The sequence below is a fragment of the Thamnophis elegans genome, chromosome 7 (genome assembly GCF_009769535.1).
Source record: "Thamnophis elegans isolate rThaEle1 chromosome 7, rThaEle1.pri, whole genome shotgun sequence".
Taxonomy (NCBI): Eukaryota; Metazoa; Chordata; class Lepidosauria; order Squamata; family Colubridae; genus Thamnophis; species Thamnophis elegans.
Genome location: NC_045547.1, coordinates 38,173,621 through 38,194,574, shown reverse-complemented (window position 1 = coordinate 38,194,574; position 20,954 = coordinate 38,173,621). Strand labels below are relative to the sequence as shown.

The following is a 20,954-nucleotide window of genomic DNA, read 5'->3' as shown; positions in this document are numbered from 1 at the left end:
TGTTTTCATCAGTACCTCATTATACATCTCCAACATCAAGGGTTCTATCAATTCGTTCAATTCATCTATTATTTTGTACCATTCTTCTGGGAATCCATCTGGGCCTGGCGGTTTATTATTTTTCTGTTTCTGAATCGCCTGTTTCAATTCTAGGTTGTTGTTTTTTTGACAACATCTCTTTCATATCTTCTGTTATTGACGGGGTTTCTTCTCCATTTAGATATTCTTTTATTTGTTTTCCATATACTTGTTCCCCTTTATACAGATTTTCAAAGTACTGGTATGCAATCTTTTTCTTCCCTTCTATTGTATGTTGTAGTTCACCAGTTTCCTCTTGAAGTTGATATATTAATCTTTTTTCTCTTTCTTTTCTCCATCTATATGACAGCCACCTCCCTGGTTTATTTGCTTGCTCAAAGAAGTTTTGTTTTGTTAGTTTTAGGCCCTTTATCATTTCTTCCTGGTCTAATATATTTAATTTATGTTTTGCTAACATCCAATCCTTTCTAATTTTTTCACTTTGTGCCTTATTTTGTAATTCTATTTCTAAATTTTTAATTTCTTCCTCTAATATCTTCTGTTGTGCCCATTTCTCTTTGTTTCTTTTTGCTGAATACGCTATAATAATTCCATGGGAATAAGCTTTCATGTGTCCCATAAATTTTGTATAGATGCCTGTTATTTTGTGTTTTCCTTAAGGAATAACTCCAATTTGTTTCTACATTTTTGAATAAATTCTTTTTCTTTTAATATTTGCAAATTTAACATCCATCTTTGTCTAGTTGTTTTCCCACTTTCCAGATTATTTTAATGGGGTGGTGATCTGCCCAAGTATTTGGTAATATTTCAACTGTATGTATTTCTGCCCCAATTTCCCCATTCGTCCATGCCATATCAATCCGTGACCAAGATTGGTGTGGATTGGAATAAAAAGCAAATTGTTTTTTTTCTGGTTCCATTTTTCTCCAAATATCTATCAAGTTTAGTCTTCCATAATCTCAAAACAAGTTGTGGGTAATACTTTTTTTATTTTTAGTTTTTTTGTCACTTACGTAATCTTTTTTGATGTCTACTATGGCATTATAATCTCCTATTATGCAGATATTCCTCACTCCAATTTCTCTAATTTTTTCATGTAATTTTTTAAGTCCTGGCTGCTCTGGCAGGCCGGGGGGCTGTTGAAATATTCAGCCCCATGGTAACTATGAATGTTGTGTATTTTAAATTGTTGTTTTGTCTATTTATCCCCTTCCCCTGTTTATTGTAAGCCGCCCGGAGTCCTTAGGGAGTGGGCGGCATATAAGACCAATAAACTACTACTACTACTACTTTATAAAAGTCCTTCTGATTTTCATTTGGGGAGTACATTGCTACCAGTGGTACTGATTTTTTATTTATCCATATCTCTATCATTAATATTCTTCCCTTTGGGTCTGCATAAATTAAATCTCTCTTTATCCCATCTTTAACATATATCGCTATCCCTTTTCTCTTGTCTTCTGCTGATGCTGCATATAATTTTCCTAATTTAGGACATTCCAGTATTTTATATCTTGTTTTTTAACATGTGTTTCCTGTAAGCATATTATATCTGCCTTTTGTTTTGTTAATTTTGCCCAGATATGCTTTCTTTTTGTTGGTGAATTTAAACCGTTAATATTTACTGACAATAATTGAATTTCTTCTTCCATCCTCCTAAATCTCTACCTGTCTTTGTTTTTTATTAACTCTAGTTTCTTTTTTGGCTCCTTGTTTTTGATCTCACTTCCTCCTCTCTCTGTTGTTATTCCTCCTCCCTACTACTTTCTCCCTGTTCTCCTTCCGTTATTCTCTGTTGTCGTTCTTCTTGGCTTGTTTGTTTGTTTGTTTATTATATTTATATGCCGCCCTTTTCCCACAAAGGGGACTCAGGGCGGCTCACAACTCAAACCAGGGAAGGGGGATACAGACAAAAAAAAAGACACATAACAATGCATAATTTAAAACACACAACAGTCATACCATTCGAGACGGGGGCAACAGCTCTTTAGCCTCAGGCCTGTCAGAACAGCCAGGTTTTAAGGGCTTTGCGGAAGGCCTGGAGGGTGGTGAGGGTTCGAATCTCCACGGGGAGTTCGTTCCAGAGGGTCGGAGCAGCCACAGAGAAGGCTCTCCTCTGGGTAGTCGCCAGTCGACACTGGCCGGCGGATGGAATTCGGAGGAGGCCTAATCTGTGGGATCTAATCGGTCTAGTGGAGGTAATTGGCAGCAGGCGGTCTCTCAAGTACCCAGGTCCAATACCATGAAGGGCTTTATAAGTGACGACTAGCACCTTGAAGCGTATCTGGAGACCAATAGGCAGCCAGTGCAGCTCACGGAGGATAGGTGTTACATGGGTGAACCAAGGTGCACCCACGATTGCTCGCGCAGCTGCATTCTGGACAAGCTGGAGTCTCCGAATGCTCTTCAAGGGCTGCCCCATGTAGAGCACATTGCAGTAGTCCAGTCTAGAGGTCACAAGGGCGCGAGTGACTGTTGTGAGGGCCTCCCGGTTCAGGTAGGGACGCAACTGGTGCACCAGGCGAACCTGGGCAAATGCCCCCCTGGTCACAGCCGACAAGTGGTGTTCAAAAGTCAGCTGTGGGTCCAGGAGGACTCCCAAATTGCGAACCCTGTCTGAGGGGCATACTGTTTGACCGCACAGCCTGAGAGATGGAACACTTAGCCAATTAATAGGAGAGAAACACACCAGCCACTCGGTCTTATCTGGATTGAGTACAAGCTTGTTAACCCCCATCCAGTCCCTCATAGCCTCGAGGCACTGGCACATCATGTCAACGGCTTCACTGAGTTGGCACGGGGGGGACAGATACAGCTGCGTATCGTCCACATACTGATGGTATTTTATCCCGTGCCGTTGAATGATCTCACCCAGTGGCTTCATGTAGATATTAAACAGGAGGGGGGACAGGACCAAACCCTGCGGCACCCCATAATTCAGGGGCCTAGGGGTCGATCTCTGCCCTCCGACCAACACCGACTGCGACCTGTCCGAGAGGTAAGAGGAGAACCACTGTAGGACAGTGCCTCCCACCCCCACCTCCCGCAGTCATCACAGAAGGATACCATGGTCGATGGTATCGAAGGCCGCTGAGAGGTCAAGGAGCACTAGGACGGAGGCATAACCTCCATCCCTGGCTCTCCAGAGATCATCGATCAATGTGACCAAAGCGGTTTCCGTGCTGTAGCCAGGCCTAAATCCCGACTGGAAGGGATCTAGATAATCGGTTTCCTCCAAGGACCGCCGGAGCTGAAAGGCTTCTATATTTCATCTCCTCTTTACTGCTCTGTTCCTCTTCTGGGCCTACTAGTTGCTCATATGAATCCTGTGCCTTTTCCCGATTGTCAACTTTAATCCTTTTCTCCTGCCAGGTTACCAGCATCCCTTCAGGTACAAACCACCTAAATAGTATATCTCGTTTAATCAGTTGTGTTGCCAGGAATCGATATTTGCTCGCTTTCCTCCTTCACTCTTCGCAGGATTTGTTTCAGGGTTTGTATCTCTTTCCCTTTGTACATCATTGGCTCATCTCTTGTTATTTTATAAATTATATATCTTACTTTTTTCCTCGCGAATCTGATGGGTACTTCTCTGGGCAATCGGTGTTTTCTGGCATAATTAGTGCTAACCCTGTATATATCGTCCAACTCATTTAGAATCTCATGCCTGTCTCTATTTAACATCTCTGCTATTAATCCCATTATCATTGGTAAATCTTCCGCTTTTGTCTCTGTTACATTCTGGAATCAAAGGTAAAATGCTGCACGGTCCATTTCCAGGTGGATGAGAGCGTCTTCTAAGTTTTTGCTTGATGTTTTCATCTGCTGTTCAACTAAGTCTAGTTTCTTCACTGTTTGTTCTGTTCTTTTTTCTACCACTTTTATTGACTGTACATTTTTTTACAGTGTTTGTTGTATAGATCCCATTTTGTAATCTAATTTCTGTATGTCATTTTTAACTTCATTTTTCATTTCACTCATCTCTATTTTCATTTCATTCATATCCATTTTCAATTCACTGTGGTTTTTAGCTACTGCCTCTTGAAGCTTAATCATAGTTTCTTGAATAGTTAGCAGTGCCATCTGCACATTTTCGATATTCGATCCAGAATTTGGTTTCCCATTGTAGTCATTTCTTCTGTTGACCTTTGGGATGCTGGAGAAGCAATCAATACCTTTGTTGCTGGATTTGTCACTGGGTTTACAATTGTCTTTTTCCCGGTTCTCAGTGCTGTTGTTGTGATATTCGCCATCTCTTTTAAAATTTTATCTTGTTCTTTTAATATCTTATATATGTTATTCCAAATTAGCATCCAATATCTTTCCCTTTCCCCCCTCTTTTTAAATGATTCCTTAACTTAGCTTGTTCTATCTATATTAATATACAAACCGTTGTCTTAAAGCAGTATAAGCAACTTAAATAATGTCTATATATATATCTCTCTAAGTTATTCAATAATAACTAGTAATAGTAAAAAGGAGAAAACCAACAGATAGAGGGAGGGACAGAGAGAGAAATTCTCAGTGCTCATTCATATCAACAGTACTATATCTTAAAGGTGCAATTATTTCATTATATCCTTAGTATGATTACTGGAATTTAACTCAGATAGGCATTTATAACATATATATATATATATGTATATGTATATGTATATGTATATGTATATGTATATGTATATGTATATGTATATGTATATGTATATGTATATAGATAGATATAGATATAGATATAGATATAGATATAGATATAGATATATAGATATATATGTGTGTGTGTGTGTGTGTGTGTGTATATGAATATCCACAAACTTTCCACTTTGTTTATGAATATAAATATTGATTTGAGTACTTATTTATAGGTATTATAAACATTATATATAGCTATTGTATATAATTGTAACTTATTTCACTAAATTATTAATACAGTCAGTTCATTCACCACTTTTTCTTTAAGTTCTGGATTGAGTTACTTTTCTTTTCAGTCTTTGCAAAATTGTCCACGTTCTTCTGTTCTAAATAGTTCTAAATAATTTCAGCACAGCTGTTGCATCAGCCTCTTCCTCTTCTCTTTCGTTGTCCTCTTCCTAACTACTGTGTGTCAACCGCTGCTCTCAAGCACACCACAGTTCTCCAAGTCCTCCTTCTTTCTCGGTTTCTTTTCACTACTTGAGTCTGCATGACTTAGAGTTAGTTCGTGCTCTTTCTTGTTGTCTCCCCTCCGATCGCTCACTTACGCCAATTAGTTCTTCGGGCCGGTCTTTGCCTCTAAAAATCTTTTGCTCTCACTTCTCCAAGTGGCCTCTCGGTTATAGGACTCTCTCACCCGATCTCTGGAGACTCACTGCTTTGCCTGTTCTCCTCTGCGAACTTCCCTTTCTGCCCACACTCACCGCTGTTTCCACTCGCAAGCCAGTCCGCTAATCCACTCGCTGACACAAGAAGTTGATTAATTTCTTCCTTCCCCTTTTAGATAGTTTGTCGAGACTTCAAGTCCACCATTGAAACAAGGCAGACGCTTGCATGCCGGATTAAAAGGGTATCCCCATGTCGTAACGGGCGGTTGCCCTCCGCCTCATTAGTTCTAGGGTTTCCCTACTCCTCCGCATCTCTCTCCAAGATCGGCTTACCCCTGAAGGGATCCTCCAAACGTGTAGATTGGGATAAGAAGTCAGAGCCCTGATTTCTTCCCCATACTCGTCTCGACGCCACCACCGGAAGTTTTTCAGTTTCTTAAGTTTGTACTATTAAATTTTATTCTTACAAATATTTCTCTGAGTTTGTAAATCATATCATATTGATAGTTCAAAATTAAATTTTACCATATGCTAAATTTTTATGTCTCTTTTCTGGAAAAAATGCTTGGCATTATGTAGGTATACTGTAGATAGAATTACACAGCTTTCAATGTGAGTAATGCTTGAATCTAAGCATTTTAGAATCTAAGCATTCATCTAATCCAAAACTCTAAGCTGTGGATAGTCAAATCCAAAGCAGAAAAGTACTTTGGATCTGACGTGGATGCATGTGCTGTATTTGTCAGCTGCACCTTAGAGAATCTGGAACTCTTTCTGGCTCATCTGAAATATACATGTTGGCCAGTACACAAATACACATTTAGGATTTGGAGCTATGCAGCACTGTGGAAGATCAGGAAAAAGTGTGAGCTGTTTTAAGTTCTGGTGACAGATACAGCAAGTGTGCCTACACTGATTCCAAGGTATTTTTCCTGTTTTGGATCAAATGCTACACATCTCTAAAATGAAATTATACCTTCTGCTTTTCTCTCAGGGTTGCAGTGTCAATGCAATTTCTCAAACTGGGAAGTGTATCTAACATTTTTTTTTAATTCGAGATTTTTGTCAGTTGAGAATAATATTTCAGATGCTGCATGAATGCACAATGCACATAAATTAATCTTATGGGAGCAGGATCCTTTGTAACTTCAGAGTTGGAAAGTGTTGATTTATTTCTGTCTCAAGTTATGGAGTGTATGATACTGCAGAAAGCTAGGATTACTTGGTCGTCTGTTTTTTTTTTTAATATTCTGGAACTTTATCTCTGTCAACCTTCCAACTAACAGACTGAATAAAATTAGGCATCTTCAGGAACTTTAAAATCCCAAAAGCATTTCTCTATTGAGTACATCATTCCAGCACAGAAGAAAGCAAAACCAACTCTAAATTTTCCCATGCAACCCTGCATAGTTAAAAATGAGATTCATCCTCTCCTCCCATGGAACGGGTCACATTGTCCAATTAGGAATCAACCTGTTGTTTTAATAATAATCCATATCTCGGCAGACACCTGCAGACAGGTCCTTGGATCTCATGGTTGAAGATTGTGGCCTATGCATTCCATCTCACCCTTCACTCTCCCATTTCATTGGCAAATTGAAAAGCAATAATAGTCACAGGAAGCTTAAGTGTTTTTCAATCTTGACAATTTCCCTGTTGAGAATAATCTTTCCTGATTCCTGCTCTGGAACTGGAATGCTAACATGATGTGTTTGAGGTACTTCCTTAGCAAAAGCCGCTAGTGCTGAAATTGACAAGAGTTTATTTCCCTTTATCTTCTTGAAAGGCTCAGTGGGCAACTCATGTGCCAAGCAACTGAGGGAATTTCCTCCCTTTTCTTTCTCTCCCTTTGTATCTTATAGTTCTGTAGGGATTTTCATTACTCCAGGACCTGTGTAACAGTCATTTTAACTTCTTGTTCAGTATTTTGACGGCAGATGCTAAGATGATCAACAATCACTTTTGGATGAGTTCTGAAGATTTGAAGTGAAAATGGTGGTAGTGGATGGAGGAAGAGTGGGAGGGAGAGGAGATTTATTTAAACTTATTTCAGTTAACCTTTGTTGAAACTAACCATGTGTATGAAGTTTTAAACAGGCAGTTCAAATCTAATCAAGGAAATATATTTGAGATTACATCACAAACTGTATTCATTGCTCTTATATTTGCCTGTAATTTTCACTGTTTCATTGCCTCTTCTTTGATCTGGAAATAGCTTTTAAGAAACTTCATTGTTTTCTTTTCCTGTTCAAGTTATTTGATAACATTAGCAAATTTAGCTAGTAATTTATTTATTCCTGGTTCCAAAACATTGTGAAAAAGTCAAAAGGTATAAGAATCTATATAAAGTCTTGTAAGATATTTCATTTCTTTTTTTCTGAACAATTTCTTTCAGCACTTTACTATTTATTTACTAATGAATTAATAAAGTGCTTAAATAAAGCAAGGAAACTAGACACCAGATATCACTAATCATGACATGTATTATTGCAATACAGTCCTGTAAAAATGGACAATATTTACTGACAGAAAATAATCTCTGAATAAAGTCTAGTATTACATTTCTTTTCTCTAGTTTTTCAGGTTATAAAAGTATATCGTATCTTGAGCTATACAATTTAATATTGCAGTAGTTAGCCCTGTGTTTTTTCTCCTTTTCTGTATGCTTTTCTCTATAGATCCTCTTATTTGCAGACACAAATTCTCTACAATTTTCCATATAATCGGGAAAGTAGATATAATTTGTAAAATAAACAGAATATCTACACACTAAATATTACAAGTAATCTGCATTTATTATGCTTAGAATACATGAAACCAGCTCTTCATTTTGACAGAGGAGAAATTGGATCTCTGCTTTTTTTTAAATTATTTATTTATTTTCATCAAGCATGAAGTAGATAACAGATATAAGTATAGACATGATTAGGAATACATGAAATTAATACAAATACAATGAAATATTAGGACAGGAATGATAAGCACTCTGGTGCGCTTATGCACACCCCCCTTAAAGACCTCTTAGGAATGGGGAGAGGTTGACGGCAGACAGTCTAAGGTTAAAGTTTTGGTGGTATGGGGAAGAAACCACAGTGTCAGATTCCAGGCATTTACAACTCTGTTACTGAAGTCGTATTTTCTGCAATCAAGTTTGGTGTGATTTATCATAAGTTTGTATCTATTGAGAGCCCGTGTGTTGTTGTGGTTGAAGCTGAAGTATTCATTGACAGGTAGGACATTGTAGCAGATAATCTGATCGAAGACGGCAAAGTTCTAAATTGTCTAAGCCAAAATTTCAAGTTTGGTGGCATAAGGTATTCTTCATTTTGAAAGAGGAGAAATTGGACCTCTGCTTATGTTGCATACTATTCTATAACAAAGAAAGATCTCTTGTTGTTTAATTGGAAAGTGCATTTTATCTTTCAAAATATTTTTCTTGAGTGCTGTCTAAGTAGAAAGATAAGATATATGTCATGCCCCCATCAGAGCCTGAATCTGTGGAAGAAGAGGAGCCATACCTGAAGCTGAGGGAGACCGACAGGGCGGTTTTGTTGGCTTCAGAGGAATGTGGGGAAGAGACAGGCCAGGGCCCCTTAGGAGTGGGCAGGCATGCTAGCAGGGGGGAACGGGGCCAGGATGACCCAACAGAGGGTAGGCAGTGGAAATGATGAGCGAAGGAGTTTAGTCGATGACAAGAACCGCCCCCTCCTGATCCCCAAGCACGGAGAGTGGAGAGAAGGTGGGAACAGCGCAGGCCAACCCAAAACTCGGGAGGAAAATGCCCCACACTTCTTCACAAGGCACATGTAGGGATTGAGACTTAAGGAGACATTTTGGGAAGGATCATTTGTCGGAAACAAATGCTGAATTCATGGAATTTTGTGTGCCGTTGCTGACATTTGGAGTTTCCTGGGCTTCTTGCTTTATTTCTTGCTTCCTGGACTAATTGCCTTGTTCTTTTGCTTCCTGAAACCATTGCTGTCTTCCTTTGCTTCCTGAAACCATTGCTATCTTCCTTTGCTTCCTGGATTCATTGACTTATTCCCTTGCCCCGCTGCATTTCTTACTTTGATGCCGTTGTGCTTACAGCATTTTGCTGGACTACTTGCAGCCAGAGGCTGATGGAGGGGTGTGTGTGTGTGTGTGTGATCACTTTGCTTTGGGACTTGCCATAATGTAGGAGCATTTGGGGGAAATTTGGTGCAATAAAGGAGCATTTTGAACTATCAGCTGACTGTGTTGCCTCTGTGCCTTACCCTTGGTCATCACAGTATAATCAAATAAATTTGAAATATTTATTTATTTGCTTGTTTGTTTGTTTATTGGATTTATATTGCCACCTGTTCACACATGGCAACTCAAAGTAGCTTACAGAATATAAAACTTCATATAAAAACAATAAAACTAATAAAAGAAGTGCCATATAATAAATTAATATAATTACTATCAACTATTTTGGAAATATAAAGAGTATATCAATTCCTTTTATCCCTATATCAGATCCTGGATATACTGACTGCAATCTTTTATACATATATAATATATAAATAATCCAATATCTAAATCAATGTCTTATTTATCCATAGGTTAAGGTGGGGAATTTTGTGCATGAAGTTCCTAATGAAAACAAAAACTATCCATTCCTCTACATTCTTTTGTTAATCCCGATAGTAATTGCGGGTAAGTAATTGCATACTTATCTCTAACCATTAATTTGTTACAGTGGCTGCATAGGATAGTCAATGAAAATAAAATAAATGAAAATAAACCAAGTCATTTGATACAGCTCAAAGCTCTGCCAGTCACCAAAACCATCAGCTAAACCCACTCAGAGTCATCAGAGAGCACTTTACCCATAATCATCTCACAGCTCAAGAAATTCCGCTTATACTGCATCTGACTAATGATCCATCCTATTCTTTTCTTTCCCTTGCTATATGCAAAACCTTTCCAAGGCCTCAGACTGAATTACCTAAATTCTTCAGTTCCATCAACAATAATGAACCCTATGGATTTTCCTTCCTAGGCAGAGGCCTCCAAATCTTGTCAAGATTTGCGATAGTGTGAGGTGACAAAAAGGAAGGCATTTGAGGAAGGAAAACCATAATCCCCAAATTTTGGAGGTTGCTTAAGCTTTCTACTACTAACTACGATCCTACTATTATTCTTAATTTTTTTTTGTAGCCTGCAGATACTTTTAATGTATTGATTTAAATATATTGAATGTCAGTTTAAACTTGCCCACTCTAAGCTATACCAGTTTTCAGATATTTTTGTCCTTTTAAAACAAATTATAAACATGTATGCATTAGGACAGATGGCATGTTAACACCTCCGTTAATTTAATGTTAGTTTTTTTAGTTGCCGTTTTTGTCACCCAGCGAAAGTCCAAACAATTAAATCAAAAATTGAGTGAACATCTGGAGCTCTTGGAATGTGAACTTCGCAAAGAAATACGGGAAGGTAAATTTGTATCAGCAGAATGCATGTGAATGAATTGACGTTTGGGTATAAAAGTCCCCAGAAATGGTCCATAGTTTTTGTGCAATTATTTTATCATTGTATCAAATACAGAAATCTAGGTTTGTACCGACACTACCACACTACATGACAGAGTTGTAAAGGAAAGCTCTTTTTTCTCAAAAATCCTTTAATATTCTTTATAAAACCCTTTGTAAAATTGTCTTGTAAGTTTCCTTTACTGTTGCAAAGCTTCAGTGCTCATTTTAGCTAATCTCCCCTTGTTCGTAGGAAACAAGAATTGTGTATACAAATAAACAAATATAAATAGACCTACAAGGTCTACTCTCATAGAAAGAGGTCAGTAATAGATTAATGTATATACCATATTTTTGGAGTATAAGACGCACCTTTTTCTCTCAAAAAAGAGGCTGAAAATATGGGTGCGTCTTATACACTGAATTCAGCATTTTTTTGCCTTCTGAAACCCCACCCCTTTTGCAAACATGGCCGTGCATAGCTTGAAGGAGGCTTTCAGAGAGCTCCTGGGGGCTGGAGAGGGCAGAAATGTGCAAAAAATAGGCCGGTTTTTGCTCAATGTTTGCCCCCCCCCCAGCTCCCAGGAGCATTCTATAAGCTTCCTAAGGGCTATTCATGCCCCTTTTTTGCAAAACAACCAGGCCCGTTTTTGTGAAAAATGGGCCAGTTTTTGCTCATTTTTGCCACCCACCGGAACACTCTACAGGCCTCCTAAGGGCTATTCATGCCATTTTTTTGAAAAGAAAATGGGCCCGTTTTTGTGAAAAACAGACCATTTTGGGGAGGTTTGCATAGTGCAAAAACTTTTTTGTTTTAAATTTGCCTCTTCAAAACCTTGGTGCGTTTTATACTCTGGTGCATCTTATACTCCGAAAAATATAGTATACCTTGCTAAAATCACAAATAATGTACAAAGAAATTTGTTAGACTAGACCCGTGATGGCGAATCTATGGCATGCGTGCCACAGGTGGCATGTGGAGCCATTTGTCAGGGCACGCAAGGTGTTCCTGAATTTCCGGTTTGCCCATAGGGCTGTTTTTTTGCACTCCAGCGGCTTCAGGGAAGCTCCTGAAGCCTCCGGAAGGCCTCCGGAGGGGGCAGGGGGTTGTTTTCACTCCCCCCAGACTCCTATAAAGCCTCTGGAGCCTGGTGAGGGTGAAAAAAGCATGCCAAAAATGAGGGGAAGCACTGGTGGTTCCTATTTTTCTACTTGCATTTTTACATGCTTTCAAACTGCTAGGTTGGCAGAAACTGGGACAAGTAACGGGAGCTCACTCCATTACGTGGTGCTAGGGATTTGAACCACCAAACTGCCGACCTTTCTGATCATCAAGGTCAGCGTCTTAGACACGGAGCCACCACATCCCTATGTTAAGTTTAGCTATACCTAAAACACATGATTTCTCCAATTTAATATAGCAAATGCTATTCCTTAAATATCTCTTATTATGTTTTTGCATATTAAGAGACAAACTATTTGTATGCATTTATCTTAAATCTTCATGTGATTGTAGGCGCCTGTTCTGAAACATTATGCATAGTTGTCTTTATTGGAGTTTGGATTAAACTCTTCCACAGAGTATTATTGCTGATTTTACATAAAATAATCATTTGATATCCCTTGGTCATTTTTCTGTTGTATACAAAAATGTATTTTAAAAATCTGCATATTAAAAAAATAGTCAGTTTTGCACATTCCAGAGAAATAAATAGATGTACACAAATGTATGCACAAACACACATACTGATATTTAATTCCTTTCTTTATTCCTTTCCAGAATCACAGTAAAAATTGTTATTAAGATATAACATTATAAAAATAAGCACTATAGCAGCCTTTTTTGTTTTATAGGATTTGTTGAACTACAAGTTGAAGAATTGGATATAGTTGATAGCTTTGGAACAATTCCATTTCTTGATTATAAACATTTTGTTCTTAGGACATTTTTTCCAGAGGTAAATGATTATTTGTCTAAAACAAACAAGTAATTGAAATACTGTATTTCAATGTATTAAATGTAATCTGCCTAACTCCATTACAACTCTAGATGATGTATGCATAATGCCATTTTTTTCAAAAATAAAATAGACCACAAAACACAAAAATAACATCTGGAGAAACAACCAACATTTTACAAATCAGATAATTGATAAGAATCTGCTTTGAATCATACCATTTTATAATGCCGAAGAATTTCAAATGTCAAAGTATTATCTTCCTTCAATATGGTGGAATATGGAGATAATAAAAATAGAAGTGAAGTTCAGGGTTCCTTCCCAACATATGCAAATCATTGGTATTTTTAAAAAGGACAAATATTGCAGTATTTTCTATGAGAGTTCTCCAAACTTTAAGACTTGTGGACTTCAACTCCCAGAATTCCCCAGCCAGTCTTAAAGTTGCTAAGTTCTTGTTTATTTCTTTATTTTTTTGAGTAGTGAGAACTTTCCAGTTATAAAGGGCCAGTATATCCTGGTGGTGCACCCCACCCCACCCCGAACAATCAGTTTCCATTCTCTATGGATAATGATGTAGAGTGAATAAGAAGGGTTTCAGATGACAAATATTTCAGCTTTGAACCAGCATTAGTTTTATTTTTCTTTTCTTAAGAAATGATTTCTAAACATTTCTAGTTTTCAATATGTAGTCAATTTACAAGCCCATAGTTTCTAAGAATTTTCAGATAACTTTCTTTTGTAGTTTAGAGAAGGAACATTCAGAACACGTCATTACATCTCATCAAAATCAGCATCATCTTTATATTTATGCTGCAGATGTTTAGAAAATGTTTAATGATGTATTCACATTTTTTTTGTTTAGGCTATAGGTATTTCGTCTATGTTTATTGAAGATTCTAATGAACCTCTAGTAAGTATAACGACCTAAAAGAATTTTCATTCTTAAGTTTGATGTGCTTTTAAAAATATTTCTAAGATTTAGATTTTTTTTACAGAATCTAGAAATATTGCATATCCAAGCTGGGACCGATATTGCAAGAACTCTGAAAAGTTTTACACAGAGGAATAATGTGTTCCTTTATCCACCTTCTTTGTATTTCATGTAACATCTATATCTGTAGCAGGATTTCTAAATATTAAAGTATGATTTTTGCAATTTTAAGGATTAAATATATACGACATTAAAAATAGGTGAAGAATAATGTAATTTATGTCTTTCATTTCTTTCAGAGCAAAGACCAGGGTCTCTATGCATTAATTTGTAACAAGAAATTTCTTGTTACTCTGATTCACATTCTTGAAAAACAGAAAACCTTTGATATAAAAGATAGGTATGCTATAAAATTTAAATTCTGCAAGTTGTATAAAACTGTGGACAAATTAATAGACACCAAATGGTCATTTTTTCATTAAAATAGTCAAAATATTTTTTGAAAGTGTCTTTCTACTTGTTCATTTCTTCACTTTTTGAAAAGTCAAAATAAGTTCTTCACATCTTGAATAGAATATGTCAACCTGGGCTATGATAAGCCATATAAATCTTACCAATCAATAATTTCACTTTAATCTAGCCTTTGCATTTGGCAGATTGTTTGAATACTTACCAACTGAAGTTGATGGGGAAGTAAGGAGTTTATATTATTTATAATAAAGCCATTTTTAATTCCAATTCAGGTGTGAAAAAAATTGTGCAGGTTAATTTTCTGTTGCATAATTTGTATAATTTGCATAATTTGAGCCATTTGTTTTATTGTCTGAACAATACACAGGTGATTATTGATAAGCATTAGTTTTATGTTTCCTGTCATTTTCTTCACCTGCAAAATGACTAACAGAGTTTACATTTAACTCTGTAAACAGTACAGAGTTGTTCATATTTCTAGCCTTGATTCGTGACCTTGCTAATAAATGCTCTGCCAGGCTACCTTTGGTGACCTTGCCAATAAATGAAGTACCGGGCTATCTTTGATTATCAATCCTATATTTTATATAGACCTGTTATATTTAGTAGTTGCAGAAATCATCTCATGTTTTGTATGACACATGACAAGATGTGGGTGAGTTTGGATCAAGCTGGTGGTGTTATTATACGTTAATAATTCAGATTCCTAACATTCAGAATTATTGTAACCTGCTTTTTTCCCTCTTTTTAAACAGATGCTTGTTTGCATCTTTTTTGACAATTGCACTACAGACCAATCTAGTCTATTTAACTAATATTCTAGAAATTTTGACAAAAGATTTGATGGAGCAGTCTAGCAATATGCAACCTAAGCTGATGCTAAGGCGCACAGAATCAGTAGTAGAAAAGCTACTTACAAACTGGATGTCAGTTTGCCTTTCTGGTTTCCTTCGGGCAAGTATTATATATTATATGTTTTTGCTATAAAACATCAGTGAGCAAGAGACTGATTTATTTGCATGCAGATTTTCCTATTCACATTTTCCACACTTGATCTCCTAGCAGTGTTGACTTGCTTTATTTTGATACTGTGGACTGCTGGCAGAAGCTCTGCAGATAACCTCTTATTTTAATTAAATTAAATTTCATAAAGTTGGTGTTCTGAATGCATTAAATAAATTCAGATTGATACGCGAGGCAGAAGTAACCTATTACTTTAAATATTCCTGAATATTTCCTGCAGAAGCCATTTAGATATGGGCGGGGGGGGGGAGGGAGTGCGATCTGATCAGCTGCATGTTAATTTAATTCATTACATATCATATTTGTTACAGGTTTTCAGGATTCATATGCCAAATATAGATACAAAGAAATAGCTTGGTTTCAAGGTTTTGTGTGAATTGAAAATGCATATTTTTCTAACAGATTTGAACTACAACTGGGGCATACTTAGTACTTCCCCTTCCATTCTTTTTCAAACCACATTCATTAAACAATTGCAAAGGGATGCAACAAAAGACAATAATTGTGCTTCATTTTCTTTTATAGGAAACAGTTGGGGAACCATTCTTTTTATTTGTAACAACTTTAAATCAAAGGATTATCAAGGGTCCTGTGGATGTAATATCTTGCAAGGCCCTATACACACTAAATGAAGACTGGTTATTGTGGCAAGCACCTAAATTCAGCACAGTGGTATGTTACCTAATGAATTTATGACTGGAACCAGGAAGTTTGTATGAAAGAAGCATATATTCCAATAAATGTTTTGCATAATGTATTCTAAAAATCAAGATTCAGTGCCAAGAAAGGCTGACTCTTTAACTTAATTTAATTGACAGACGTTTAATATGCCTTAGTATCTATTCATCTAGTTATGGAAATTGACAAAAATTATTATATTATTTTTATTTTTATTTTATTGAAGATGAATTAGCCCCAGAAAATTGAAAACAGTTCTATTCAATAAAAATTCCTCTAAATATTTTTTTCATCTTTTAAATCCTGTCTTTGTGGTAATAAGTATCTCAACACAATCAACGCATGGCTGTGTATATAGGTCAGAGGTAGCATAAAGCTCAGTGGAATTATTTTATTATTCTGTTTCTGAAACTCTGCTTAGTGGTTTGCACCACCCACAAACCAGTCACTTCAACAGGAAGTAACTTTCAAAATATGTACATAATACCATTCCCTTCTTATCAAGGATGCAGGGTTGCATGTTATTCAGTGGTGGGATTCCAAATCTTTTCCTATCGGTTCTATGAGAGAGCGCTTTGCGTGCACACGCACACTTCGCGGGTATGCAGCACTCAAAGACTACACTCGGTGTCAGCACTGGTGAACTGAGCTGTTTTTTAGCTCAGCTGAGGCACAGCGATCCGCTCTGCCATGCGAATCAGCTGAGCTAAAAAACAAGGGAATATAGGACAGGGAACAATGGGGGCAAGAGGACGGAGCCAGCCATAGGTGGTTGCCGGTTCTCCGAACTAATAAAAATTTCCACTACCGATACACCAGAACTGGTCCAAACTGGCTGAATACCACCTCTGATGTTATTCATGCACTAGACCAGTGATGGCGAACCTATGACACGCGTGTCAGTGCTGACACGCGTAGCCATTTCGGGTGACACGCACATGCTCCCCAAACTTGTTTCAGCGGCAGCTCTCAGCCTGGGCGGCAGCGTCACACAGGCTGTGGAAGGAGGAGGAGGAGGAGGAGGAGGAGGGAACCAACCAAAGAGAGGCTTTTACCGGGTCTGTGCCCCACAGCCAGGATCGTCCTTGCGCCTCAAGCCACGTTTCTTCCTGCAAAGCCCTTCGGGCAACCCGAGACTTCCGCTTGACGCCAGAAGGGCATTGCAGGAAGAAACGCGGCTTGAGGCGCCAGGACGGTCCTGGCTGTGGGGCGCAGACTCAGTAAAAGCCTCTCTTTGGTTGGTTCCCTCCTCCTCCTCCTCCTCCTCCTCCTCCTTCCACAGCCTGCGTGACGCTGCCGCCCAGGCTGAGAGCTGCCGCTGCCGCTGCTGCACAACTGAGGGAGGGAGAGGGAAAGCAGAGGTAGCCTCAAATTCCACTGTTGGGACAGGGGAAAGGGCTTGTCCCTCAAGAGTGGGGGGGGATAGAGGTGGGAAGAAGGGGCCCGGCCTGTCCCCAGCGCCCCCCACAGACGGATTACGGATCGAACGCTTCTCTCTCTGCAGCCTTTTTCTGCAAGTCCCAGCTACTCAGCGGGGCGTCATCATTTCCGGGGGGTTGCAGTTTTCCAGCTCAGATATCAGGATCCGCCGGGATTAAGTGGGAGAAAACGCCGCTGGCCGAGCGGAACAAACACATCCAAAGGTTAATCTTATTTTATGAAAAGACAACTTCCAAAAGTTGATCGTGGCCTCCGTCAAGAAGGTCTTCCCCCACCCCCCACCCATTCTGGGGTCTTGATGTCCCTCGGCTAAGATCCACCCCGGAAAGCAGAACGGGGGCAGCCCTCCTGTAATTCTGGCTGGGTTAAAGAGCAGGGATGGAGGAGCCATATCACACCTTCATTCAAAGGGTGGGGAGGGGGAGGCCCGATAAAGTCCCTCCCTTGGGGTGTCTGAAGTCCCAGCTGAAGCAGCCGAAGGAAAAAGGATAAGCATCCGTCGCTGCCCAATGGCGCTTGGGGTAACCCCGCTGGGCAGAGCCAGTCGAGGCTCATCCTGCAAATGAGGGTTTCCTTTGGGGAGGGCCAGGTGGTTTCAAGCACCCCAAACAGCCAATCTCTCTCTCTCCGTCCCCCTTCCTTTGCTCCTGGGGCTGCAGAACTTTCCATGGGCTCAACAGTAATTGAGTAAAATTCTAAGCCACTGCAGTAGCTGCTTTTTGGTTTTATTTTTTTTAATATTTATCAGTCTCTCTTTTAGTTGAAGAGTTGAAGTCCACAAGGCTTAAAGCTGTCAGGTTTGAAGACCCCTGGGTTTTTTTTCCTAAAGGGTTAGGGGTGCAAGGTTCTTGTAACTTGACAGCTTTAAGACTTGCACGCTTCAATGCCAGAGTTTCTGAGCCAACATTTTGGTTGCTAAGCAGGACCGTTGGTAAGTGATACTGATAATAATATCAAGGGCAACATACGAAATCGACTGATGAACAAAGAAGTTACTAAGCAGCTATGTTAAATAATTTGTTTTTGGTTTATTAAATACAATTATATTGCAATTATATATTTTTGTAGTTTAAACTATAAATTGTGCAAAATTATGTTTTTGTCGAAGTGACACACAACGCGAGTTATGCTCGATTTTTTGCCGATTTTTGACACACCACGCCAAAAAGGTTGCCCATCACTGCACTAGACTATCCAAGTAGTCCTTGACATGCAACAGTTCATTTAGTGATCGCTCAAAGTTACTACAGCACTGAAAAAAGTGACTTTTATCTCTGTGAATGATAAGAGGGAAAGCATATATTGGAAATTAAAGAAGGAAAACTATTTATGTGTCCATGGTTTTTGTGGTGTTAGAAATAATTCCCTTCCAATATGCTCAAGGTGATATAAGTAGTTCAGAGCTGTAGGAGAATCCGAAAACTATTCTGATAGTTTGTTCCATCTCAGTTGTACCACCTGATGCTCATTTTTTTTCACATGGAAAAGATCAGCTACAGAGATGTTTGACAGGATAGTGTGGAACTAACCTCATTCTTTAGCCCCTGAAATATTCATTATCAAATACTATAGGTTTTCTGTGAAATTGTTTTTGTAAACCACTTATTTAGAAAAATAAGCACAAAGGAAAAGAAAGTGAGACAAGGGAAGAGCAGGTTTTATTTGTACAGTTTAAGGTCAAGTTTTAGTTTAGTCTGAAGATGATGGGAATTCTAAAAAGCCTGTGGATTACTTCCTATGTGTCTGCAAAAAGCTCTGGTGATTGTTTTTCCTTTAGCTGTAGATTTGAGAACATAATAAAGTAAAACTCAGCAAACTGTCATCTGTTATCTTGAATTACTGGAGTAATAATAAGTACTACCCTAAATAAATACTACAGGATATAAATACTAACCAAAAATACTACTCCGAAATCTTGGAGATGGTGGATTTTATGGAGTTTATCTGACAAAGACTGGATCGTATAGGAAAAAGAATTGCACAGAATGAATTATGGAAAGCAGAATGAAAACATTGGACAAGCAGTGGTAGGACATAAGAAGTAATAAAGAAAGAAAACAGGGAAAGATTGTGTGTGAAAGTTGTTCATTATGTAGGTATCTGAAGAAATAAGAATGTGCATTTGGAGGAAATATGGTAATATTTTAGAAATCAGTGAATGCCATCTTTCCTGTTAGATATTCCTAATAATTCTTATGTGTATTTTCTATCCAGTTTCAACTTTTAAGTCACTTTGAATGAATATTCACTTTTCCAGGTATTAAATGTTGCCTTTGAAAATATCCAAGAAAATGAGTCCAGTGGCACTACTCAGAATATCCAAGTTAAAATATTGGATTGTGACACCATTGGGCAGGCCAAAGAGAAGATCTTACAGGCCTTTCTGAACAAGAACGGATCCCTCTATGGTCTCCAGCTAAGTGAAATGGGCCTGAGTAAGATGCTAATAGTGCTTTACTTGTTATAAATTCAAAAATAGCTTTTTGTTTTTGTTGCTCCAAAACTATATTGTTTTTATTTTTTACTTTTAATAGTATGATTTTTATTTTTATAAACTAAACATTATTATTTTTCTATTTAACATATTAACTATAAGATTAACATGTTGAAATTATTTAGTATAATTTATTATCTGAATACATCTTGGATTTTTTTTATAAATACATTCGTGGCTTTTTGCTTAAAAAAAGCACAATAGAAATGCACCCCTGTTATGCCTTTGCTCTGCAAGCTGCACCACTCTCCGAAATCTTTCAGATTCAATTCAAGGTGCTGATTATCAGCTATAACAAGCATGTTGGAGAGGGGGAGGCTATATAAATTGAACGAACAAACAAAACCTTCCACAGCCTGGGCTTTATTTGTAGAACTGTCTTTCCCCATTTGTTTCCATCTGGGGCATGTTGCGAGTCCCATCAGTTACAGAATGTCATCTTATAGGACTCAGAAAGTGATCCTTCTCTATTGCAGCCATAGAGATTAGGCTGACCATGACCCGGCTGACTTGTCAGAAAGTTTTAAGGCTTGGATTTGATTCCAGGTATGGGGGCTGGGAAGTTAGTTGGAGTCCGTGAGGTGTTAGGATTTACTCAGTTATCCTGTTAGGATTTAATACATTGTTGGGTCTGAACTTTATTTTTTACTGTGTTTTTTATAAATTACTAGCCATTCAGGTTGTTACAGACAAATGGAAAGTAATAAAATCAAATAAAATTGATCCTATCATAAAAATTCTAAATTGCATCAATGAGCAAGTATGTAGCATTGGGCACAAATAGTGTGCTAGGATAATGCTACAATTAGTGAGCAATTTTTGTTGACCTAGAATATGTACTGGCAATATCCCTTTCAGCAGTGACAATAGCACACTTACATAGTCACTTCGAAGTTTTTCACAAAATTCCACTGTGATAAATAATTTGGGGGAAAGTGAAGAAACGACTAGGGAAGGAATGTGATACAATTGCAAGCGACAGCTTTTATGTGCACCGTATAAAATAAACAATACTATACAAAAAGCATAACATTTGCTTCACATAATATTCTGCTTTAATTTAACAGGGAAAGGCCACTCTTACCTTTTTAAAACTAAGTGCAGATTAACTATTTTATTTGT

At 38.0% G+C, this 20,954-nt stretch overlaps 1 protein-coding gene across 1 annotated transcript in view; it reads left to right on the top strand.

The window, feature by feature from the left end:
- Positions 1–20,954, top strand: part of PLXNC1 (plexin C1) — a 71,899-nt gene that overhangs the window by 39,503 nt on the left and 11,442 nt on the right. The window contains exons 15-22 of the mRNA XM_032221567.1: positions 9,923–10,016; positions 10,689–10,799; positions 12,689–12,792; positions 13,658–13,705; positions 14,026–14,126; positions 14,953–15,151; positions 15,746–15,892; positions 19,596–19,773. Of these exons, the coding sequence (XP_032077458.1) occupies positions 9,923–10,016; positions 10,689–10,799; positions 12,689–12,792; positions 13,658–13,705; positions 14,026–14,126; positions 14,953–15,151; positions 15,746–15,892; positions 19,596–19,773 (982 nt within the window). The remainder of the gene's footprint in view (positions 1–9,922; positions 10,017–10,688; positions 10,800–12,688; positions 12,793–13,657; positions 13,706–14,025; positions 14,127–14,952; positions 15,152–15,745; positions 15,893–19,595; positions 19,774–20,954) is intronic.